The sequence below is a fragment of the Aptenodytes patagonicus genome, chromosome 2 (genome assembly GCF_965638725.1).
Source record: "Aptenodytes patagonicus chromosome 2, bAptPat1.pri.cur, whole genome shotgun sequence".
Taxonomy (NCBI): domain Eukaryota; kingdom Metazoa; phylum Chordata; class Aves; order Sphenisciformes; family Spheniscidae; genus Aptenodytes; species Aptenodytes patagonicus.
Genome location: NC_134950.1, coordinates 83,504,456 through 83,530,846, shown reverse-complemented (window position 1 = coordinate 83,530,846; position 26,391 = coordinate 83,504,456). Strand labels below are relative to the sequence as shown.

At 38.9% G+C, this 26,391-nt stretch overlaps 1 protein-coding gene across 1 annotated transcript in view; it reads left to right on the top strand.

The window, feature by feature from the left end:
• DNAH5 (dynein axonemal heavy chain 5) overlaps positions 1 to 26,391 on the top strand; it is a 164,407-nt gene that overhangs the window by 45,673 nt on the left and 92,343 nt on the right. The window contains exons 11-23 of the mRNA XM_076330347.1: positions 959 to 1,174; positions 6,847 to 6,954; positions 7,689 to 7,774; positions 8,549 to 8,870; positions 14,080 to 14,286; positions 15,964 to 16,135; positions 17,402 to 17,547; positions 19,709 to 19,871; positions 20,374 to 20,616; positions 21,449 to 21,639; positions 21,722 to 21,821; positions 23,233 to 23,366; positions 24,851 to 25,052. Of these exons, the coding sequence (XP_076186462.1) occupies positions 959 to 1,174; positions 6,847 to 6,954; positions 7,689 to 7,774; positions 8,549 to 8,870; positions 14,080 to 14,286; positions 15,964 to 16,135; positions 17,402 to 17,547; positions 19,709 to 19,871; positions 20,374 to 20,616; positions 21,449 to 21,639; positions 21,722 to 21,821; positions 23,233 to 23,366; positions 24,851 to 25,052 (2,290 nt within the window). The remainder of the gene's footprint in view (positions 1 to 958; positions 1,175 to 6,846; positions 6,955 to 7,688; positions 7,775 to 8,548; positions 8,871 to 14,079; positions 14,287 to 15,963; positions 16,136 to 17,401; positions 17,548 to 19,708; positions 19,872 to 20,373; positions 20,617 to 21,448; positions 21,640 to 21,721; positions 21,822 to 23,232; positions 23,367 to 24,850; positions 25,053 to 26,391) is intronic.

Sequence of the window (26,391 nt, the reverse complement as noted above, 5' to 3'; positions counted from 1 at the left end):
GAAGACTAGAACTTCATCCTGACACCTTCTGAAGCAACAAATCTTGCATAGTTCTAGCACAAATTAGTGTAAATTTATGACGTCTTACCATCAGCGACGAGCAGTAAATTTTTGTGTTTCTATAAAGATATAGCAAATTATTCAGTTGCTGCATTAAAATATGTTGATGGATTAGGTTTTTATTTGAGTCTTATTAATTCCAAAAGCTTTCAGAAAATCAATATATTGAAACTTAAATTTTAAATCACTAACAGCTTAGGAAACTCTGGGCCCTTTGTATTAATATCTCCAAGTGGGGTTATTCATACATATATGTGCTAAAAAATAATGAACATTGTATTTTAAAGAGAACTACTCTTGAAAGAAACCATTTCAGGCAAATCTGTTGACTGTGTAATCTGACTTTGGGAAGAATTTAATTTTAACATGTTTAGAGTAAGGTTTATGCCCAGTTAAGAAAGCAGAATGAAAACTGGAAGCTGCTATGGAGTAGCATTCTAACTTCAGAAGGGTTTTTGTTCTGGAAAGTGATTTTGGAAAATTTGAAACATTATTACTCAATAAAACTGCTCAGCACACAACCATTATTTTCAGTTTCTGAAAACTGAAATCTGGGTTGTCATCTTAGGTTTTCAGTAAACACATTCAGTAAACACATCAAGCCCTGGTATAAAATGGAAGGAACAGAATTTCACGCTACTAAGGATGGAATGTACAAATACATATATGTGCAGTTCATTCATTTGATGAAATGTATGATCCTGTAATGGTATCGTTGGGTTAGTTTTCAGAGACAAATTCTGTTACTGTCTTTGTAGTGTTCATGGTTGTTTATTGATGAAACTTCTACTTGCTATCAAGTTAGGATAATATCTGTGCATAAATTTTGTTCTAGCTGATGACATTGCCTTTTATTATATGCTTGCCATTCTTCTTTTAAATTTCTGTTTGTTTTTAGGAGTATCAAAATTGCTTTCACAAGATAAAAGAGAAATTGGAACAAAATCCAGATGAAAGACAGTTTGATTTTAGTGAGATGTATATCTTTGGAAAATTTGAAACCTTTCATCGACGTCTAGTAAAGATAATAGATGTTTTCAATACTGTGAAAACCTACTCAGTTCTACAGGAGTCTAAGATAGAGGGATTGGAAGGAATGATCACAAAATATGAGGTACACAGGAAATTTTGGATATCCTGTCAGTCTGACTTGAACTTTAAACAATAAATAATTATGAAAATTAGAAAAGTGTTTATCAAGAGACAAGTTAACTCTGTAAGTTGTGCTCAAATTACTGGGTAATAGTTAATGATGTAAATATGTGATTGCTGGGGAAGTGAGCAGTAAAGATGAAAAGGGGCAGGTGGACACGTGAAAGAGGTATGTTAAAATCAAAGCTGATTGAAAAAAGCAACAAAATGGGGGGACTTTGTAACAGGAGTAATTTGAGCCATGGTTTTGTGTTATGATCAAGAGAAAAAGTGAGAAGTGCAACATTTCTGTCTTTACAAATGTTTTGCTAGCTATGAAAGTATACTGCGACCAAAATTGCAGGCTGTCTTCATCTCTTGCCCATTATTCTAGGGGTACCTGATCAGTGACCGCCACTGAGGCTGGTTCTGTTGCTCTGGTGGTCAATGCTGCAGTCAGATTTTCCTTGAAGCTCGGGGTGAAACAAGCCCCAGTTCCATTTCTGTGCTGCATAAATGCCAGCAAATATAACTTTAATTTCTTGAAATAAGTCATTATCGATAGCCCAGCTCAAGTGCATATACACCAATGCACGCAGCATGGGCGGCAAGCAGGAGGAGCTGGAAGCCATTGTGCAGCGGGAGAGATATGACTTAGTCGCCATCACAGAAACATGGTGGGGTGACTCTCATGACTGGAGTGCTGCAATGGATGGCTATAGACTCTTCAGAAGGGACAGGCGAGGGAGGAGAGGCGGTGGGGTGGCCCTGTATGTTAGGGAGTGTTTTGATTGTATAGAGCTCAACGATTGTGATGATGGTACAGTTGAGTGTCTATGGGTAAGGATGAGGGGGAAGGCCAACGAGGCAGATATCCTGCTGGGAGTCTGTTATAGACCACCCAACCAGGATGAAGGGGCGGATGAAGCATTCTATAAGCGGCTGGCAGAAGTCTCTCAATCGCTAGCCCTTGTTCTCGTGGGGGACTTCAACTTCCTGGACGTCTGCTGGAAATACAACACGGCAGAGAGGAAGCAGTCTAGGAGGTTCCTGGAGTGTGTGGAAGACAACTTCCTGACACAGCTGGTAAGTGAGCCTACCAGGGGAGGTGCCTCGCTCGACCTGCTGTTTCCAAACAGAGAAGGACTGGTGGGAGATGTGGTGGTCGGAGGCCGTCTTGGGCTTAGCGACCATGAAATGATAGAATTCTCGCTTCTTGGTGAAGTAAGGAGGGGGGGCAGCAAAACCGCAACCATGGACTTCCGGAGGGCGGACTTTGGCCTGTTCAGGACGTTGGTTGAGAGAGTCCCGTGGGAGACGGTCCTGAAGGGCAAAGGGGTCCAGGAAGGCTGGACGATCTTCAAGAAGGAAGTCTTAAAGGCGCAGGAGCAGGCTGTCCCTGTACGCCGTAAGAAGAATGGGCGGGGAAGACGACCGGCCTGGCTGAACAGGGAGCTCTTGCTGGGACTCAGGAAAAAAAGGAGAGTTTACCACTTGTGGAAGAAGGGGCAGGCGACTCAAGAGTACAGGGATCTCGTTAGGTCGTGCAGAGAAGAAATGAGAAAGGCAAAAGCCCAGTTAGAACGCAATCTGGCCGCTGTCGTTAAAGACAACAAAAAAAGTTTTTACAAATATATTAATGACAAGAAGAGAGCCAAGGAGAATCTCCATCCTTTATTGGATGCGGGGGGGAACATTGTCACTGAGGATGAGGAAAAGGCTGAGGTACTCAATGCCTTCTTTGCCTCAGTCTTTAACAGGCAGACCAGTTATCCGCAGGGTACTCGGCCCCCCGAGCTGGAAGACGGGGACGGCGAGCAGGATGAACCCCCCGTAATCCAAGAGGAAGCAGTCAATGACCTGCTATGCCACCTGGACGCTCACAAGTCTATGGGGCCGGATGGGATCCACCCGAGAGTGCTGAGGGAGCTGGCGGAGGTGCTCGCCAAGCCGCTCTCCATCATTTATCAGCAGTCCTGGTTAACGGGGGAGGTCCCGGACAACTGGAGGCTTGCCAATGTGACGCCCATCCACAAGAAGGGCCGGAAGGAGGATCCGGGGAACTACAGGCCTGTCAGCCTGACCGCGGTGCCGGGGAAGATTATGGAGCGGTTCATCTTGAGGGCGCTCACAAGGCATGTGCGGGACAACCAGGGCATCAGGCCCAGCCAGCACGGGTTCATGAGAGGCAGGTCCTGCTTGACCAACCTGATCTCCTTCTATGACCAGGTGACCCGCCTAGTGGATGAGGGAAAGGCTGTGGATGTGGTCTACCTGGACTTCAGCAAGGCCTTTGACACCGTCTCCCACAGCATTCTCCTAGAGAAGCTGGCGGCTCACGGCTTAGACAGGTGGACTCTGCGCTGGGTCAAAAACTGGCTGGACGGCCGGGCCCAGAGAGTTGTGGTGAATGGAGTTACATCCAGTTGGCGGCCGGTCACGAGCGGTGTTCCCCAGTGCTCAGTACTGGGGCCGGTCTTGTTTAATATCTTTATTGATGATCTGGATGAGGGGATCGAGTGCACCCTCAGTAAGTTTGCAGACGACACCAAGCTGGGTGGGAGTGTTGATCTGCTCGAGGGTAGGAAGGCTCTGCAGAGGGACCTGGACAGGCTGGATCGATGGGCCCAGGCCAACTGTATGAGGTTCAACAAGGCCAAGTGCCGGGTCCTGCACTTCGGCCACAACAACCCCATGCAGCGCTACAGGCTTGGGGAAGAGTGGCTGGAAAGCTGCCCAGCAGAGAAGGACCTGGGGGTGTTGGTCGACAGCCGGCTGAACATGAGCCGGCAGTGTGCCCAGGTGGCCAAGAAGGCCAATGGCATCCTGGCCTGTATCAGAAATAGTGTGGCCAGTAGGAGTAGGGAAGGGATCATGCCCCTGTACTTGGCCCTGGTGAGGCCGCACCTCGAATACTGTGTTCAGTTTTGGGCCCCTCACTACAAGAAGGACGTTGAGGTGCTGGAGCGTGTCCAGAGAAGGGCAACAAGGCTGGTGAGGGGTCTGGAGAACAAGTCTTATGAGGAGCGGCTGAGGGAACTGGCGTTGTTTAGCCTGGAGAAGAGGAGGCTGAGGGGAGACCTCATCGCTCTCTACAACTCCCTGAAAGGAGGTTGTAGCGAGGTGGGTGTTGGTCTTTTCTCCGAAGTAACAAGCGATAGGACGAGAGGAAATGGCCTGAAGTTGCGGCAGGGGAGGTTTAGATTGGATGTAAGGAAAAATTTCTTTCCTGAAAGAGTGGTGAAACATTGGAAGAGGCTGCCCAGGGAAGTGGTGGAGTCCCCATCCCTGGAGGTATTTAAAAGACGTGTAGATGAGGCGCTTAGGGACATGGTTTAGTGGGCATGGTGGTGTTGGGTTGACGGTTGGACTCGATGATCTTAGAGGTCTTTTCCAACCTCAATGATTCTATGATTTTTTAAAACGAGAAAAACCTTGGACTCTCAGATTTACTTTGTTTCATTAAGGAAATAGTGAGCTTAATTCCAGCGAAACAGAATATTAGGTTTACTTAAAATCTGTACTCGATCTAGACTACAATCATCAGCTTTGTGTTTTTTGAGGGAAGAAAGAGTTAATTCACATATGGCTATCTTTAGGGTGAGGGAGGAAAAGAAATGGCTTAGTTGGTTTGCTCTGGAAAGCTCTTCAAGTTTAGGCTTTTTATTTTGTCATAGCAAAATCCCTTTGCTTGTTAGTATTACTATTCAGGTTTCTTTCCTGGTCCTTTTATTTAGCAGGAGTGAGACTTGAACAACAAGGAGCGCTTCTAAGAATATAAATATGCTAAATCATGTTCTTCTCCTTCCTTCTTTCCGAGATTTACTTTCTTTTCTAGCGAGTCTAGAGTCTTCCGTACTTTTACGGAGCCTGAGTTAACTTATCTTATTGTATATCTTTCTTAGTGCAGTAACATAATTATGGCACTTGTAAGTATTAAAATAAATCGGAAGTATTCAATATGTGGAGTTTGTAGACTGCTTTTAGAGATCACATGTGATACAGTAGCAGTGCAGGCAAATGTGGCATTCTAATTTGCTTTACCCTGTCCTTTTCCTTTTTGTTATGGCCTTGAGTAAATCACTTTGCTTTAGTTAAATAACAGTAGGGTAAAATGTGAGCATTCTATGGTCCATCCTGGTTCGATTCACTCCCTGTTGCAGGCCGGGGTTTTGATTCCTTGACTGCATCCTTCACAGTAGCCAGTTTTCTCCTTTGTTCTCTTCTGTAGTCTTCTGAGAAAAAACCTGGGCACGACTGGAAGGATAGCTTGGTCCAAGACTGTTCCACACGGGCAGGATAGGTGTGGGCTACTCTAAATTTGCTCCCTTCATTGAGAGCTGCTCTCTAAAGCTGTGCCAGCAGGCTTCTCGGCAACTCAGGTTGCTGAGAATTTTCAGGTCATGCTATGAAGATGCTCTTTTGGTAGGCTGGAACACAGACATCTCATTTGGGGCATTTGTGTTTGAAATGCTGCCTGTGACCATTAGCCCAGGCTGTGGTGCAGTCTGCAAACTCTACAGAGATATAGCATGTTATCCATTGCAGCACTCAAGTCCTAAAGTAAGAGCTTTGTGTAAGACCCAGTTACTGTGAAGTCAGTTTCATTTGGGGGGAGGGGGTAAGGGGAAATTATATATGCTTAGGTAGAAAATACTACATGGAAGGTTCTGGATAGTATGCATAAAGGGCAGAAAGTGATTGTAGTTTTTCAAGTGACAAAATTGAGGTACTGAAGTATTTGACATGGACCATAGCTATAGTTACGTGTCTGATTATATGACTTGAAAAATTTTTACAATAGGAAGTTACTGTGTTGCTGCAGTTCTTTATGCTTTACCACTTAGTTGCTATCAGGATTTGCTTGTTTTTAGAGGAAAAGGTGGAATTTTTATTTACAGCGAAGCAATAAAACTGAAGTTCAGTTGACTGATAATAAAATGGTGGAAGTCTGCTGTGCTGAAAATATGCTGAGCTTCATAGCTGTACTGTGGTAAACTACTAGGATGTTGAACAGTGGTTCGTCATTAGAAATCCTTTAACTGTATGTACAGTTCAAGGGAGATGCTGATTAAGATGTACTTTCATTTGAGTGGACAGTAGCTATGTAAGAGAAGCCAGGAATTGTAAGTCCTGGGCTGATGATGTGCTGCATCTTACTGTGACTTTTGAATAGTCTGTTTTTCTATGGAATCAGTTAATTTAAAGGTATGGAAAATACTAATGTGAAAATATTTTTCTATGTTGAACTTTGTTAACTTTTGTTAACTTTTAAATGGAAATAATGAACCTTTGCATGAGAGAATATTTAATGGGTAACAAATGTCTTTGATGAAAAGCAAGAGTCTGAATTTCTGTCAGTTCTAATTGACTTAAAATGGAAATAAATGATAAAAATGAAATTCATATGGCCATTGCGCCAACTTGTTTCCTGCAAATATGTCATTTGGTGATTTGCTTATCAAACCACTTATAAGTGGTTTGCTTATATTGCTCAGCAATATAACTACTACTAATAACATAACTGGTAATAATAATAATATAACTGGTAACTAATGGCAAGGTAAAATGTGAATATGTGCAGCTCGTTGTGCTAAATATTTTGGTGTGGTAAGTCTTTTGGTGATAATTTTCTTTTTCTGTGAAACTGTTTAGAGTATTGTTGACATCATGAAGGAAAGGCATTACAATTTCTTGGATCAACGGAAGACTGATTTTGACCAAGACTATGAAGAGTTTTGCAAAGAGATAAATGATCTTCATGTAGGTTTTATGATTCAAATAAGAATTTAATTTACTGATGAATCCTCATGAAAACAAAAATACCTCTGAGTTACTACCAAACAAATTATGCAAATCTCGAAGTTTCATTCTGAAATTGAAAAATTATTCTAATGTATCTCCACTTTAAAGCTTGCATTTATTGTCTAACTTTCAGACCGGTTTCATGGAATAGGCCAGAAAGGGCCTTGAGGGCCTCCAACAAAAGGATTTTTCATTATTGTACTTTATTTGGAAGTTACGCTAGCAAGAGTAACAGTGAAATTGATTATTTCATTGGGTGAATGGGAGCATAGCACAAATAAGTCAGATAATTAACTTTCCCATAGTTCTGAAGTCACAAGTTGGTGGAAGGAAAGGGTATCGGTAGAAGAAAAAAACTAAAATAAATGCTTGGCTTGCTTTGGCTGCCTAAGAGGTAAGCGAGCATTTTTGAGGGCTCTCAGCATGGTGGAACATTTGAGGATATAAAAGCTTTTGTTGGTTGCCTGGCTACAGAGGGAACTTGGAAAGAAAATGTCTTGAAAGTTGGTTGTATTTTGTTTAATTCTTGAGGGAAGGAAGAAGGGGAAAATTGGTACTTACTGAGGTTAGTTTCACATAAACAAATTATGTTCTAATATAGTGTATGATAAATCCTGTCAAGTAATACCTGATATATTTGAGATGTGTGCCTTATGTAGTTCTCTGCTGTAGAATTATTTGCTCTCCTTCAGGATCAATTAAGGATTTTCATGGACATCACCTTTGAAAATATTCTGAACACTGAAAGAGCACTGAGTGTGTTGAAGAAATTTGAAAGGTACTATGTCCTATCTACATTGCTAGAATTCTGCCAGGCAATAGAAATAACACTTTTGAGGATGGTGGGAAGGGAGCGAGCACAGCAGGAGGCATCTCCTTAAATACAAATGAAAAACAACTCAACTTCCTCTCACTCAACTGTTCAGCTCTGTTAAGGGATGTCTTCTCAGCAGCGTGGATGAATAAAAAACATATTTTTTGTATCGGAAAATGGAAAATACAAGTGGACTTTGAACTTCATCTTTCAAAATCAGCATAAGTACAGGAATACTGTATGGCTGTTAGCATATTTGCCTTAGCTTTGTCCTTGAACAATGACATTAATTTGTTACCACAGTGCAGTTAGGAGAGAGTAAAATGCTTGTATTAGGAAACAGTGAAATTTGTCTTGCTAAATTCACGTTGTTGCAAAGCAGCCTCAGTCTTTATTGCATCAGTTTTCTTATAATATTCTGTTTAATGGAGTAGACTGCTAGTGGTGGATTGGTTACAGTTTGCTGCACATAATTTTAGCTCAGTGTTTGAAAACAGTGACAAAACAGAAAATGTGTAGGCTTACTTGGAAACTTTTATCATCTGGTCTAAATCTTGGTTGCTTGGAATCAGGTTGTGACAGCCTTTGTTCAAGCTTTAGTGAAAACTCTGCTGCTAAAGTAGTTATTTTCTGAAGAATGCAAGGGAATCTGGAATGATTGTATTTTCCAACAATGCATCAGAAGAGTTTCAGAAGTATTGAAGGAATTTTTTTAATGATTATTATTTTTCTAAGCAGATTACAAATCCCGAATCTTGGCACTGATGAAAAGTATCAGAAAATACTTCAAAACTATGGTCATGACATAGAAACAGTCTGTAAAATCTACACTAGGCAGAAGCAGGACCCTCCACTGGCTCGTAATCTGCCTCCAATAGCTGGTAAGATCTTGTGGGCACGCCACCTATTCCATAGGATCCAGGAGCCCATGGAGTCTTTCCAGCGGCACCCGGCTGTTCTGCAAACACCAGATGGCAAGCGCATAATCCGCAACTACAACAAAGTAGCAAAAGTTCTTATGGAGTTTGAGGTGATCTACCACAGGGCATGGCTTCAGCAGGTAAACCAGCTGATTTTGATTAGCATATTTCTTTAAAAAAATGTGGTGGATTTTTGTTGTTGGTAGACTAATAACATCTACCTTTACAGACCAGGTTGGATTCCTGTTGTTTCAGGCCTCGGTGAAACACTGGTTTACAGCAATGTGAAGGAATCTCTGGTTTATAGCAGTAGTCAGGTATGCTAAGCTGTAGACTTGGGATGCCTCTTAAGTGAGGGATGAATAAGAAAAGGTACTTTATAAGACAGTGTTTCTATTAATAAGGAGTGCCTGTACTGCCCGTAGCTGAATTTAGGAGCAACTGAAAGACCTTCATTATAACTAAGAAGTTATAATGAAAAATATTTATTATGGAAATGTATAATGAAGATTCAGTAGTAGCCTTAGCTGCCCCTCTGTCTCTGCCATATCCTACTGACTGGTCCAAGAAGATCATGTGTGGGGAGAGGAGTTCTGCCAGCTGGTTAGCTTAAGGTAAAAGCAGACACAGAGGTTTCCTCTGGTCTGGACAATATGGATTTGGTTTTTGAGTGATAATCCGTGGGTGCACTCTGAGTGAATGTACATGTAAAAGACATCCAGTCTCAACAGATAGAGCATCCTATAGAATTAATAGCATACTCAGTGCACAAGTGCGTCTTCAGCCTGTTGTGGGTTAACCCTGGTAGGCAGCTGAGCATGACATAGCCACTTGGTCACTTCCCCCTGCCCACCCCCAGTGGGATAGGGAAGAGGAAGGGAAAAGTAAAAGCAAGAAAACTTGTGGGTTGAGATAAAAAGTTGTTTAGTAAGTGAAGGAGAAGTGGAGGAAGAGAGAAAGAAAATAAGTGTTGCAAAGGCAACCACTCACCACCTCTCATGGGTAGACCAATGTCCATCCAGTTCCAGAGCAAAAGATGGCTAACCCCCTCAACGCCCACCTCTCCCTTTTTATTGTTAAGCATTACGTTATATGGCATGGAATATCCCTTTGGTTATTTCGGGACATCTGCCTGGTTTTGTCCCCTCCCAACCTCTTGTGCACCCCCCCAGTCTATTCACTGCAGGGGGCAGAGTGAGAAACAGAAGGCGTTGATGCTGTGCAAGCACTGTTCAGCAATAGCGAAAACATTAGTGTGTTATCAACATTGTTTTGATCACAAACCTGAAACACAGCACCATAGAAGCTGCTATGAAGAAAATTAACTCCATCCCAGCCAGACCCAATACAGAGCCATTTCATTTCCTATCAACCATTTGGTAAGGCAGAACACTTTGTAGTCTGAATATTCTTCAGAAAACATGGCTTACCTTAAGTTGGCCTGATTAAGCGTGGCCAGCAGGTCGAGGGAGGTGATTCTGCCCCTCTACTCTGCTCTGGTGAGACCCTACCTGGAGTACTGCGTCCAGCCCTGGAGCCCTCAGCATAAGAAAGACACGGACCTGTTGGAGCGGGTCCAGAAGAGGGCCACGAAAATGATCAGGGGGATGGAACACCTCTCCTATGAAGAAAGGCTGAGAGAGTTGGGGTTGTTCAGCCTAGAGAAGAGAAGGCTTTGGGGAGACCTTCTTGCAGCCTATCAGTACTTAAAGGGGGCTTATAAAAAAGATGGCGGCAAACTTTTTAGCAGGGCCTGTTGTGTCAGGACAAGGGGGGATGGCTTTAAACTAAAGGGGGGTAGGTTTAGACTAGATAGAAGGAAGAAATTTTTTACGCTGAGGGTGGTGAAGCAGTGGCACAGGTTGCCCAGAGAGGTGGTGGATGCCCCATCCCTGGAAACCTTCCAGGTCAGGTTGGACGGGGCTCTGAGCAACCTGATCTAGTTGAAGATGTCCCTGCTTATTGCAGGGAGGTTGGACTAGATGACCTTTAGAGGTCCCTTCCAACTCAAACTGTTCTATGATTCTGTCATTCTAAGTTCTGAAACTCATTTGACTGACTTTGCCCTCTTGGATTTTGTATGTAGAAACTCTAACTACCTTCATATTATCAGACGGCTTCTGCAGGGACTACTTTAAAGCCTTGAAATCTCTGCAAGTTTCTACTGTTCTATTGGCATATTTTCCACTTCCAGTTTCTTTGTTGCCTTGTCAAAGAGCATGTTGTAGAAAAATTGGTCTCAGCCTTTCAAATCTCAAAAAGAAGGATCAGAATCTCCAGATGACTGTTTTGAAGGTGGTGGCACAATTAGCAATGCATCTGACTCTTGTTCTTGGAGCTCAGCCCCAACTTTTGTACAATGTGAAAATCTCTGGTGCTGATAAACATCAGTCTGCTCAAAGCTAGCCTTGCACCAGACCTGAGACCGGAGGTTCCTGCTGTCTCTTGTCCAATCTGAATATACTAAGATTTCCTGACTCTTCCTTCCCCCTTCACACTTGCATTTGCCATGAAGGTTTAAAGGATCATCAGATTTGATTGTCTAATACCGTAAGTTGGAGTGTTTGTGTCAATTTGGTATACTAAAACAGGAGAAGTGACTACAATATTAGAGGTTGTATAATATGCTGTATTATACAGACTGCCTTGGCTCTGGTGCTGGATATGTACGTTACTGATGATTAATCTGGTGTTGACTGCCAGTTGGGAATCAGGGAACCTGAAGAGTATTACCTCAACTGTTCTTTCATTATAGATTATGTTTCAGGTACATCAGATCCAAGTTTGGCACTATTGACCTCTGTATAATTGGTCCTCCTCCCAGGCATTAATGAAAATTGCCATTGTTGTACTTAGAAATGTCTTTAACTTCAAGTGCTTATTCTGGTAACTTGAGAAGCCCATCTTTGATTTCATGTGCTCTTCGCAGAGAGCTGGTATGGTACGTGTATTCCTCATGATTCATGGAAGAGAAATTGTGATGCTTCAGGAAGCCTTTGGCATTTGTTTGGTGTTTCGATCTTGGACTCAGTTTCTGGTTTGATGCCAGTACTGTGCTGGATACCTGCATGGTTCCAAATACACTGACGATAGCTTTCACTGAATTGTACCTGCTGCTGATATCATGTCCTTGCCTGGGCACTTTTAAGATATATTCCCTGTCCCAGCTATGAAGACTAAGGAGGATGTATGCTTCTTGTGGGGCTACATCTGTCTCCTTTGGCTAGATGATCTACTGATCAAATTTTCTGACATGTACCATGCCTTGATGGAGCAGTCAAGTACATTCTCCTTTCGTCTTTTACGAAATGACTGTAACATCCAAGGCATCTCCCCAGAACTGGTGCCTTTCTTTGTGAGGTCCTAGTGATCTGTGATCTGATTCTGATCTGTGCTAAAAGTAAGCATCTGGTTTCTCCTATAGCAGAGCCAAATCCCACTTGGCAGCTATATGAACTTGCTGAGCCTGCTCCAACCTTATACTCATTAGGTGGGAACAAAAGGAGGTGGATTTGAACACAATTTCAAGTTTTTGAAACGAGCACACATGCATTGAAAATACATGAAAAGTATATCCACTTTAACATCAATGCACTTGTCTACCAGATATGGCAAAAAAATGTGACTACTGTTCAGTCGTCTCTTCTGTCTTCTTGAGGCAACAAAAGTGCAGACTGATGTGGACATGAGTATCATAGAACACAAGGTGGAGCTCCTGCTCTACTGAACAAAAGAAAAACAAGAGAGGGGGGCAAGTGTCCTGTGGGGAATACAAATGCAACAGAAATAGGGCTGTAGCTCCTACTACTTTTTATTTTTCTATACAGTGGAAATAGTTAAGTTTAGTGGCACTTTCTGATATTTCCCAAGATTTTTTTCCCCCCTTTTGCCTGTTTGTTACTGGATGGTTACCACTTCGTTTATCCACTTTTTTTAATAGCATAAGATTTAAAGCCATTATTTTTGTGCTATAGCTAATGATGTTCAACTTGGACCTATTAAAATAATAAAATACCGCGAATTGTAAATTTACTGTAATTCTATGGCAGTGTAAGATTGGCACCTTCAATGTACCCCTTATTTCTGTTACCAATTTCCGTTACCTTAATAATGAAAATTGCATGGAAAAAAAACATAAATGGGAGAGGAAGAGATTGATAATGGGAATAATGAGTCTCTGAAGTCCAAAGAAGAGTGCAGTAAGATTTGCTGGTGAACTTTGCAGAAAAAAATTCAGCTCCTATTTAAGGCAGCTGTGCTGAGTGACTTTGATGCTAGTGGATAGAGCATGACAACTTCACTGACAAAACTTGATTAGGCGATTTCTTGAAAAACGCTGTGTAAAATGTCATGGAAATATGTGATACAGCTGAAGCAAGCAGTATAGTCAACTATATTTTAGACATTGAAAGGGGGTGCAAATTTTCAGTGTGCGTTCCATAAAAAAAGAAAAAAGTACACTGAAAGAAATCAATGGGTTATGAAACTATTGCTTAAAAACAAGCTCCATCTCAATGTAATGTGGTACATGAAATTTGAGAAGTCAATAAAGAACAATAAAATTATGTCAGCAAAAGGACAACTGGAAAGTAGGAATAGCAGCAAAGTTTTTCATGTAGGAAAAATTTCCCTACCTAAGGCATGACTTCTTCCTGGTATAAGCCAAATTTTCCATGTGTGGTGGTCTTACGAATACTCTCCCTTCTAATTGCATGGAGCACAAATGGTATTCTAATATTCAAATAAGGCAGTTAAACCAATAGCGTGATTAAGCTTCTCTTTTAAGAATTAAAAAAATCTATAATAAAAAATAATTTTAGTGTTTTTAAAAATTTGCCCAGAGGTTGGATATAATTGGGAGTTCCATTAAGATTGGAGCATGGTATATCTGTTAGGTAGTGGAAAACAAGTGAAAGGAGAAATGAGGATAAGTTTATTCAAAAGATATCTGAAGAATTTATCCAAGAATAATTTAGTTCATCAAGGAGGTTGTGTGCAGCCTTATTGCAGAATGTGCAATAAGTTTTAAGGAAATGAGAGTTCGGATTTAAGAGGGTTGAAGTAAGAAAGTCTATGGCTCTGCTTTTGATGTTGGACTGTGGAATGCAGCTTATGATATCCAAGAACCAGCAGAAGAATGTCTGTCAGATAAAGAACAGTTAATTTGATTGTTAAGCATTTGGGTACATACAGATTGTGTTAATAAAGTTTCATTGTTGATTCCTACCATATCAATCTTTGTCAGCAATACCTGATTTTAGTATCTGCCAAAGTAATATTTATGTCCAAAACAAAGTATTTCATTGTACTGGCTTGTCTGATCAGGAATAATGACACTGTTTCCTGCAGATTGAATTAACTAAAAGAGGACTTCAGGCATTTCTCTTGGTTAAAACTCCAGAAACAGGAGAATTATTTGTGAATTTTGACCCTCAAATATTAACTTTAATCAGAGAAACAGATTGCATGGCTCACATGTGCCTTGAAATACCACCATTTGCAAGTATTATTCAACAGAAGAGAGACTGGTATAAGAAGATTGTCAACAATTTGCAGGTGGGTTTATTTTAGTTATTTTATGTATGTGTAGTGTACATTAACATGTCTAGGTTCTATACGTATGGAAGAGAAAAAATGAAGATCAACTATTATGCATTAAGAAAACATTGGCAAATCTATTTTTTTTTAGTCTTTATGACTGTCTTGAGGCACTTTTTCAAAGAATTTCTTGGCTTTGTATTTTCTGTGAAGTCACTTCAAAGATGCATGGGTTTAGGGAAGCTCTGCAGATCTTGGGACAGAGATGAGGATGGGGAGGAAAGCAGGCTTACACGATGCCTTGCTCTGTTGTCTGCTTTCTAAATGATAAGCAATTTATCTCTCATCCAATAATGGAGTCAATATTGGATACACTTTGTTTTGAGAGGATAGCTGGGAGGGAGGAACAGGTGGTATGCCTTTAAAAAGCGTAGAGCATCCAGCAAGTAGCAGCATAGTTCCTGCACCAGTGTTTTACAGAGATGTCTGTGGAATAGTTTAAAAAACAGAAGCTAAAACTTCCTTTTCTAATCTTTTAAATCCTTTTGATCATTTTGTCTACCTATGAACAGACAAGGTTCTTAATGACTCAAGATGAGGATTCAAGGATAGGTGTCCAGAAAGCTTCAAAGGGCTGCTTGATTCTGAAATGAGAAAAAAATGTCATGTCATAAAGTTATTGCAAGGATAGTTTTTTGCAAAACATGTGACACTAGATCAGCGGGTTAAAGATGCATTAGAAACCAAATACCATATTAAAGTTCTGGTAAGGCTGGTCTAATAAAACTGCTGAAAAGTTCACTTAGATGCATTTTTTTCCTTGGGCTTTTTGTCTCCTGGAACATCCATTTAGAGACTGAAATTTGCAAACCTTTTTCTATGTTCTGATTTAACCCTGGTAGGCAGCTAAGCATCACACAGTTGCTCGCTTACTCCCCCCAGTGGGATGGGGGAGAGAATCCGAAGGTTAAAAGTGCGAAAACAAGTGGGTTGAGATAAATACAATTTAATAGGGAAAGCAAAAACTGCATGTGCAAGCAAAGCAAAATAAAGAATTAATTTACTACTTCCCATCGGCAGGCTGGTGTTTAGCCATCTCCAGGAAAGCAAGGCTGTATCATGGTTACAAATGCCATAGCTCTGAATGTCCCCCTTCCTCCTTCTTCCCTCAGCTTTTACTTTTGATCATGATGCTATAGGTGTGGGATATCCCTTTGGTCACTTGGGGTCAGCTGTCCCAGCGGTGTCCCCTCCCAGCTTCTTGTGTGTCCCCAGCCTACTCACTGGCGGGGCAGTGTGAGAAGCAAAAAAGGCCTCAATGCTGTATGAGCACTGTTCAGCAATAGCCAAAACATCAGTGTGTTATCAACACTGTTTTGGTCACAGATCTAAAACATGGCACCATATGAGCCACTGTGAAAAAAATTAACTCCATCCCAGCCAAAACCAGTGCAATCTACAACGATGAATTTCCATGTGAAGTAGTACTTGCATTATTATAAAGAGCAAGAAATAGTGAACTTCTGCCAAAAATTATGAAAACATTTCCCAAACAATTAATTATAGTTTCTTAAGAATTTCAGCGATGTACATCCAGAGGAATTTTCTTAATTTAAGTTATGATAAATATGTGTATGTGAAGAGGTTCGAATCAGTGTATATTAACTAATGCTTTCATTCTCTTGTTTATTTCAGATGATGCTGGCAGAATATAAAAGAATTAAACTGAAAATACAACACCCTATTGAACAACTGATGGCTCCTCGGTTAGCAAATGTAGATGATGCTATCCAGCCAGGTCTAATGTTACTGACCTGGACATCCTTTAATATTGAGAAATATATTAATGCAGTTTTTTACAAGCTAGGTGAGTCGCTTGCCTCCTTCCGTTAACTTCTGTTTGTTTGTTTCTATACAAATGCAAGCTATATTATTAAGCTTACTATCCTTTATATGATTTGCACTTAATTGACTTATACATGAAAGAAATCAGAATTTTCACCTGTCCTGTACTTCATCAAACCTCTGCTTTATAACACCACCTTCTTTTTGTCTCACGTATTTGTCAAATTTTTACTAATACGGATGAGATGGCAGTTAGGATTAAACCAAGCATAAAGTAGTGTGCCAAAGATCCTGTGTATTCTGAATTCAAAGAATGATAGGTACCTTTTTAGAGAGCTCCTAGGTTTCAGACTTTTCCTAATCTTGCCTTTTGTTTCTATAATGTACCAAACAAGTTCTCAGGGAATAATATCTCGACTGAGTTGGCACTGTCACTGCTCAATAGCTTTAATATCAGTCTCTTAAAAACTAATGCATACGCATCTTGGGCAACAGGTTTAGAAAACAGATGAGCCTGTAGTCTTTTCAAAAGATTATCACAAGATTGCACTGAGATGCATATTGTTTCTGAAGATACCAAGTTCCTTTTGCTCCAGCTTAATTACTACATCAAATATAGATTTTGTTTTTTTGAAATTATGTAAGTTGTTATAGTGGGAATTTTCTTTAGTTGAAATGGCAAATTAAACTGTATTTTGGATGCTAACCTGACATTACACTCAATTTAGTTTTGAATAATACAAGTAGTTTGAGTCTGGGACAGGCACCTTGCTGCTATTTCAATTTCAGCATTGAAAGCAAATTGCTATTAAACTGTGAAAATTCTAGTGATTGCTTTCCGTTAACTATTATTTGGCTTCTAACATTTTTTTGAAGGATAGACATTTTATTTGTCAAAATTTTCTGTTGCTAGTAGGTTCTCCAAGTGGTAACTAGTTCAAGCTATAGGAGAAGTATTCCTGGACCTCAATTGAATTTTCATACCTTTGTCTTTGAAATGCATATACTTTAAGCTCACCTTATATATATTTATAGTATTTTGCCTATTATCTTTTAGGATATGGATAGCGTATGCTAGATGAGCATATGTTATGCAAAAAATTAATTATGATTTCAGTGGTGAACCTTGCCATAAATGTTTAGATGTTTGAAATGAGCTGGTTAAGGTGTAGAATTCATATAAAATTGAATATGATAGTTTGTTGAAGTAAAAATTTAAGCAGGACTCTGCAAAGACTATTGTTTCAGACTTTTATGCTTGTCTTGAATCTTCTGTTTGCTTCAAAAGCTGGGCTGGAGTTATTGCTGGATCAAGTGAATGACTTGGTTGAATTTCGTATTGATGCTGTCCTTCAAGAGATGAATAGAGTGCCACTCTGTAAGTTGCCAGAAGATGAACCACTGAGCTGTGAGGAATTTCTCCAAAAAACTAAGGTTATTAAATAAAATTTTCATAAAGAAGAGTTCAATGACTTTGAATTAAGATATTTTCCCTTTTTTATGAGATAAAAACAGTGCAGAATTAATGAAGTATGCGTGGGAAACTGAAGTAAGGAAATCCCTTGGCTGGAACCTTAAAAAGGAACAAAAATACCAAATGCAAAGAGGTCTGAGCTGAGATGTTCTTTTCTGAGCTTATTAATGTCAAGCCAGCTACTGCATGATATTTCTTTTATGCTTTGATATCAGTCAACTTATTTTTTTTCCTCTGTGATAGTAGCTTTTTTGTCATTGTTGCTTGTTAGTGCCTTCAAATAAGGGAATTGCCCATCTGATGCCTGTGAATAGCTCTGTAACAAGTGCACTTGGTTGCCTGGGAGAGTAAATACTATAGAAATGATTGTGTACTGAGTATCTTTGTTAATCTCAAGCTCTCCTGAGTTGGTAATGGGATGTGCAAAATACACTCAGAAGTACCTGGCTGAAGGTATTCTGGGAAGAGCCCCTTGCTTCACCCCATCAAAATACTTTTATGTTGAAGAGGATTAACTGTAAGCATGTAAGTTGTTAGTCAGTTAGAAAGCTGATTAAGCTAGTAATAAAATTGAATGTCAGAATGATTTTTATGAGACAATAGTGAGATATTCTGGCATTTTAGGATATAATGTCTAACTTGTGTTTTCTCCTGAAATAAATGTTGCTTTGGAAGATTGTAGAAGATCATGTAAATAATCCACATCCCTGGTGTCTTGTAGCAATAAATACTACAAATGGAAGTTTTGTTTCTCTTAGTGTACTTAACTTTTTGGCTTTTCCTCTTTTGTCCCTTGTAACAGCTCACCTTACTGTTAAATACAAAGTAAAACTTAAAATAACATTTTATAGAATGAATGGTATTTTGTAAGCCTCACAATCCATAGTTTTTTTTGTTGATCCTGCTTCTGCTTTCCTGATAGGGCTAGTACTAAAACGTATATTTGCTAAAGTAAAACTATGTGAGAGTGAGCACAAAAAACTTCTCAGCACTGTGTGATAATTGATATTGCTTAATGTTGATCTTCTGCAAGAGAACTTGAACTGCTACATAGCAATTACAACACCACAACAGCCAATCAATTTGAGGTAGCAGAGTAAGTGGTATACTAACCCCAGTTATGGGTACAATGAAAATAGTAACAGTGTTTGTAAGCTTATTGTAGTTTTTAATTAGAAGGGACTAGAAATAAGTTCTATCACCTAATAGGTGTCTTTAAGTTTCTAAAGAAATTGCTGCAACAAAAATAGTTACACCGTGGGGAAAAAACCCAAGGTACTTTGTTTAGTAGTTGCTGTGATATTGCAAATCAGATCTGGCTTCTCTCTCAACTAGACTGAATCATTAGGAATATCAAAGATTGTGTCTTCAAATTTGGAAATGACTGAATCTTGCTAATGGCTGAATTTTTCCAATTACTGATTTTTAATTAATTAAACAGTGGTAGCCGGGTTTGAGCTTAAAGAAATAGGAGATAACAAAGAAGAAAAAAACTAAAAGGCAATTATAGTTAAAAATTATAGTTGGCTAAAGCATATTGATCAATTTTACCGTAAGTATTAAAGAAAAAACTGCACAATAAGATATTTCTGAATTTTATTAAATCTCATTCTTTGATTCCTTCTCCTCACAGTTAATAATTTTCTTGTTTATTCTAATAATACAGCTTTTGATAGATTTTATCTGCTGTCTAGTTATAAATGGGAAATATGATTGGCTAATACTCATGGCACAGCCAAGTAATGTAAAATGGCAGTGATTAAAAGAAAGCTTAAATCTTCCATGTTTACGTTGGAAAGTTAAGAAAATTAAGAAGCACTTGCTTTTGGGATCCCGTTAATGGAACTAGGCTTTATAAATGTTGATTCATGATATTAACTATGGATGAGTCATGTGATTTCGGAATCAAGCCACAGCAATTTTGAAAGACATTTATGATGTCTTGTTTGGCACAACAAAGAATCCAACACTAAATAGTTGGAACAAACCAATTTAAAAATAATGTTGTGTATTGATCTTGTTTTTCACAAATCTGAGGCCTTGACATTTGTGTTAATGACCGTGAGATAGACATGAGAAGCAGGAAGATAAGAACATATGTTTCTTTTGGTTTGATAACAGGAGCTCTGTATAAAAGGTTCTCGGACTTTACATTTAAAAAGCTCACTGGTGGAAGATGCTGCTAATGAGCTGATTAACATGTTACTTGACACTGAGGTACAGGTCAGAAAAGAAGATGAGAAGTCAATTGTACCCACTGGTGAAATAAGAGGAAAAAATACAGGTAAGAAGATTGTATTGTAGCTCTGAGCTTATGTTTCTTTTGCATGCTGATAGTATGTGTTGGGCGATACTGTAGCTTAGCTGACTGAAGTATCAATCACTATCTAATGTCTAAAGACTTTTGTTTGAATTTGCCTGGATAACAGGTCATCTAACAATCATCTATATTCTGAAAAATAGGTCTATATTATCAGTCTGACTTGCATGTTGAAATGTTAATGCCATAGGAGCAGCTACTTACAGGCCTTGGCTAGTTGCTGGACTTCCTAGAGAAAGAAATAAGAAATAATATCCAAATTTTGGTGATAATCATGCCAGTTTGTACTGAGTAGAGAAGGTGGATAGAAGTAAAATGACTGTTACATTGAGGTACAGATTACAAATGAGTGTAATTTGCACTTCTGTAAAATTTAGCTCTATTTCAGGCACCTGTGGAGGTGTTGCTTTATTGTGTTTTCAAGTCCCTTAAGTCAATTTAACTAACTAGATTTATGATGTTTTAGCAACAGAAGAGGAAAGAAGATCAAAAAGCTTGACTTCCTCCCACAATTCCAGTGAGATATGGGCTGGACTGTCTCCTCCAGCGAAGAGGAAGAGAACAGATTTAGAAATGTTAGAGGAAGAAGCCAATGAACTGCTTTCCTACTTCAATCATTGTAATATTGATGCCCTTTTGAAAGTCACTCGAAACACTCTGGAGACCATACGCAAGCACATCCATGCATCTTCCACGATCAACTTCTTAGGTGGCCATATTGCAGTACTTTGCTTTCTTAGCCTATAAGAAGAAATATGTAAATGTAGTATCCCAGAACTGTATAAAAAAGAGCCACATACGTAAAAGAGGGGAAAACAAAGGGAGTTTGAATAAGCTGTCTTGTTAAATCACAATTGATAACATGGTGTATTTCCAAAGGAATTTTTTTCCTGTGAGAGCAGGAATGTGTCATTGTGATGCTGTTTCTCTTAGGACTGACTGTACTGTTCTGAAGCTGGATATTATATTTGGAGCTGGACTTGATAAGCGGTTACCTGTTTGACCTTGGCTTTTATATAAAACTGCATGAAAAAAACAATAGAGAAAGAGGCATGTTCTCTTTCTCTTACTAATTGCCTTCAGATCTTTCTATACATTATGATGGAACACTCTCTTGAAGTGTTTTCTTGTTACATACTTTTAAGAAACAAAAACAAAAGCATTTGTATTTGGTCTCTATAGCATATAAGGCATACAATATTATGAGACTTTAAGGAGTTTTTGTGCCCAGTGTAATATGCTGACTGGCAGTACAAGCCAGATAACAAAATTTTCTGCTAAACAGAGTTTAGCTGTACAGAACAAGTTGAAGAGGAACTTCATGGAGAGAAATAGCATGGCACTTAGTTTTCACTTGTGCTGCTGTAGACTTTACCAGTACATCTTGTAAGTTACTCAGGAGTCTTTTTTCCCTAAAGAAATTGCACTCAATACTCAACACTAGGATGTATATATTGGTTTGTATCATTACAATGCCTAGTTTGACATCTTGAAAAAAATGTGAACAACTTTTTTTTTTTTTTTTTTTGTCTTTCATTTAGAAAATCACAATGCTTCTAAGCAGGAAAAAAGTGCTCATCCTATAATTAGGACTAGTATTAACCTATCTATCCCTAATATCATCATGACACCCTCTTTGGATGAGGTACAGCAGACGCTTAATAAAGCTGTAGATAGTATTGTGAAAGTAATGAAAGGAGTTGGACAGTGGAGTAAGGAGAGAATATCTAAGGTTTGTGTCTTTAACAGCCTTACTTAAAACTAATGTTTCAAAACTACTGCAAATAGAAAATGAAATTTTATTTCTTCCCCAGAAGAAAATGTTAGAGAGAAAAGTGGCTGTGTTGTGGCGTGAGAGCAGAGACAGCGATTCTGATGATGGAATGAAAGAGACTGGAAAGAAAAACATCCATGGTAATGATAAACTCTGACATCACTCAATTTGAATGTTAGGTAATTGTGATTTATACAGTATGTGTTAAAGGATATTAAATACAAAATGCATCGAAAGCAGTAGAATGAAGACTTCATAGATTTTAAACCACCTTGGAGAAGAAATAGGATATAACAACAATGCCAGAGCTTCTCTTTGTGATTAGAAACCAGGATTGCCTGAAGATACTTGTCTTTGTGTGGGTTTGAGTAAGGGGATTTTTTTGTGCCTCTCGGAGTGTTGTACTGCTTTGGGTTCTACCTGTAGTGTGTGAAAGGCTGTTAGGGTACCAGCTTGGGCAGCATAGTAGAAATTGTGAATAAGTTTGGAAAACAGTTATAGTCACTGTCGCTACACAAAATCGTCTTTTACGATTTGTCAGTGTGGTTTGTAACTTGGCATGTTCAAATGGCATCTTAAAACTTGTGCTGAAATTCCTTTAAGAAGGGTAAGTTGAACTTAAACAAAACCTGGTATTGAATAGAAATGTCTATATAAATTGCAGTATTGGTGGAGAGAGGATTGTGTAGAGGATTGAATAGGCTAAAATTTCTAAAAGGATTTTAACTTAATCTGTTTTGTGATCTGACATGGAATTAAGTTATTGAAGGCATTAATTCAAGGAAATTTAGGATGGTAACTTCAGTTGCTGGGTTTTTCTTGTCTGAAATGGTTTAGAATCAAGCCAAATTAATTGTTCTACTTTGTACTTCAGGTACTTCAAAAATATATTGAGTCTTTTTAGGTTAGCTCCCTCTTATACATCTAAAAAGTAGGAAAGTAATACTTGAACTGGTTAAGAAGTGAAATTGTTCTTTCAAAACTAAGAGTTTCTCTTGCCCGAGATGAAATAAGAAATGACGGTAAGTTCAATCTTGTGGGTATTTGCTAACTAATGGACCTTCCTTTTATCTTTCTTTCCTTTTGACGACTGGCTATGATAATCTTCTCGGGTTTAATGTTAATTTGTATTTCAAATTGTCAATTGTGGTCTACCCCATATTATTTCAGAAAATGAAACTATTTGTGGATTTGCTCAATGCTGACATATCAGTAAATCACTTAGGTGAAGTGTACAGGATAAACCTTGGGGGGGAGGGGTGAGACAAAAGGAAGGATTATATTTGAAAGATTGGAGTGGAACTTGTTCCAAATTTGACAGAGTACCTAAATGAAGCAAGTTTCCTAAACTGGAGAGGTTTGTGAATTTGTGGTAATTATATTGGCCTCCTAGACTTCTAGTTGACTTTTTGATTAATAAGAACACTTACCTTAAAATGCGTGCCTATTGAAAAATAGGTCATTAGTTCTTCTCTATAGGAATTTGCTTAATTTGGCCTAAACAATATGTCTGTCCTAAAACTGCTTTTGTATTTGAATCTGCCTTTATAGATAGAGTGTCAGATGCAGCATCACTCAGTTTGTATCCGGTGCAAAGCCAGAACTACTTCGAGAGTGTTGCAGAGAACAAAGAAATTATTAAATTAGTATCTTTACTCAGCACTGCTATTAATTCTACAAAAAGGGTAAGACAATTGAGATGTTAATTTAATATCACTATCCAAGGGATATTAATATATTACTTTTAATATCCTTGGGCAATGGGGTAGGCATTTAAAGCACTGATTAAACATATGAATGAAAAAGTGTAGGATGGTGGATGGAAAACATGTGGCTGCAAATTTGCAAATATGCTTTGAACGTGTAACATGGGTTAAGTGTACTCTGTTCAAAAATTTAAATATTACATAAAGTAAAACTTAGGTCTGATTAAAAACATATCTCCAGTTGGTAAAACATCATAAAAAACTCTAGGTATAGTTGAGTTGTGTGTATTTAATATAGAACTGGTAGTAATTGTACAAGTGTGTTAAATACAGTTTTATTCACATAGAAATTCTAATGAAGCCAGCATGACTTCTGGCCCATTATGAAGAGTTTATGAAGGTTTTTGGAAGAAAACTGGCTGTCAGCTTGGCATTTGTAAAGTGCTGCATAGGATTGCTACTGGAGGTTAGGAGATAGCTTAGGGGATATGCATCATTTCTTTGCCCTTTTCTTATTCTGTGCACTCTCTAGTAAACTGTAGGTATTGAACTGATATTTCTTTGGGGAACTCTGCATCAGTTCCTCCTGGGGCCAGTCCAACCTTACATTGGAGCCTTGTCAGGTGGAAATTTTTGACTCAAAGCCTTGTAACTTCAGTGGTACTAAAGCATAGCTAGCGCAATGACATACAGGCTTGTGCTGAAGACTAAGGTGCAGCTGATGATGGTGGGTAGTTGTCTTGGTATTTTGATACTCAGTATTTTGTAATTGGAAATTTTTATCATTTAGCCAGGTTTAAATGCCTGCAAGCACTATGTTTATCATGTCATGATGTAGATTATCTCTCGTAGCACTCACCTCTCATTTACTTGTTTAATTAGCTGAAGTGATGATGATTTAACTTTGTCTGATATTTTCCCAAACTCCTGAGAACCAGAAAAAAATTCTGTTGCACACTCCTTAAATGATATTCAAATCAAAGATACCTGAACTGAGTGTAGAATTTAATGTTAACATCACCAATGTCATACATGTGAAAAATTTGTCTCATAACTTCATTATTCAAGAATGAATTGAATTATTGCTGTTCTTGTTATGTTGGGACCTGGAGCTCAGCTTTCAGTTGCTAGTGGTAGGGAAGGACAAGTGTACTGTATCCTAGTCTTAAAGGAGTATTTTACTTCCCACTGATTCCTAGGATTTTATTGACTGAAGAATCACTTCATTGGAAAATACTGTAACTGATTTGATAAATTGGATGTTCAGTTCCTGGCAGAGCTTGTGATTGCTAAGGGAACTTGCTTTAGCATAAATTTACCAGCAGCCTTCTGTTTAGTGAGGTGATGCAACCTGCTCCACTATGGAGTTCTTTATGTATTCTAACTAGCAGATGCTAAGAAATTATACGTATGCTATATATATAATGCTGAGAATCTTTCTTTGAACTTCTAATGTGTTTCAGGAAGTTCTTACAGCTTTGGAGAGTTTTAGTTGTTACCACCATATATGGCAGAGGGACAAGGAGGAAACCATTGATAAATTAATGATGGGAAACCCATTGCTCTCTGAATTTGAATCTGAAATTCTGCATTTCCAAGACTTGGAGATGAAAATCAATTCTGAGCCTGAATACATCTGCGTGGGAGCTATTGCACTGTACACTGGTAGAGTTCAGCTTTCCACTTCTCTCTAGAGATACATACTTTCTGACTCCTGTAGGAAGGAGAGATGGTGCTTAGTTTTGGATGGGTGAACTAGGTTAAAGATAGAATGGAGAAAGAGAGAGAATGGCTGTTGGCTGTTTTGGCTGTAAATGCATGCAAACAAAACGCTAATGCAGGGATATCTGTGAGGCTCAGCTGGAGTTTCTTCCTCCACCTGGATACTTGTGCTCACTTATGGGGTGGATGGTAGATGTTTGCCTATCCTTCTGACCCCCAGAGGTACATATTTTATGGGAATAAGACGATACGTTTATGTTGCTTTTCTCCTTGCCTGGCTGCATGTAATGAGACAGCTGAAAAGCCTTCTATTTAACACAGTTAGTTAAATGAAGCATGCATGTTGTTGCTGACTCCCTTTTTGTCATGAAAGCCAGGCCTCAAATCTTTACTTTTTTGTAGCTCGGGTTCCACATCACCTAACTAAATTTCGCATAAGCATTTTACACCAGTATAACAGAAAGGACAGCTGGGAACTATGATGGACTGTAAGAAATGCATGCAGCTGATTTTGCAGTAGAAGTAAAATCTGAGGAAGCAGAATATTTTCTTCATTAAGAAAGAGTGTCAACCAAATGTCTGGTTATATCATCAGGCAAAGAACTAGAGAAACACGCTGGCTGTTGAAACTCAGTGGAGGTGAGGTAGTTCTGATATTTAATAAATAAAAAAAGACCATCAGGTGTGAGAGCTAAGCATGGGAAGAGGCACTGTGTAAAAAGGAAGACACAGTGAAATCTGCACAGAGAATGAATAGGTAACAGGGTTGAAATTATATGCAGCTAAAATTTTATGTAATGCTTGTGTTGGTATTGATTTTGACTCTTCTGTTGAGAACTGTGAGGAAGAAATTTGAATGTAATGTCAGAGCTTTAGAGAAATGGACTGTATTGTTGCAAAATTGGGCAGCAACTCAGCAAGACTTCAGTTTTCTCTCTAAATGTTTGTCACTTGGTTCCACTGATGCTACAGATAAAACTTATAAAAAATAAATGGTTGATGGACTGTTTGGTTTCATTAAATGTCAGATCAGACTTTGTTTCCTTAGCTTTCATAATCAGACTCTTACTGCCCCCCCCTTATTTTTTTAAAAGTTTAATTTTTGAAAATTTTTTAGACCTAGATGAGAATATTAACCGATTTGTTAGTGATGTGTAGGACAGAAATGTGTATAATGATATATAAACAAGGTGAGAAGTGTGGAGTCCAGGCTCATCTTTCCAGTAGGAAAAGATGATACATTCTGAGAAGATTAGGAGGAAAGCAATCCTGAATTGCAAGC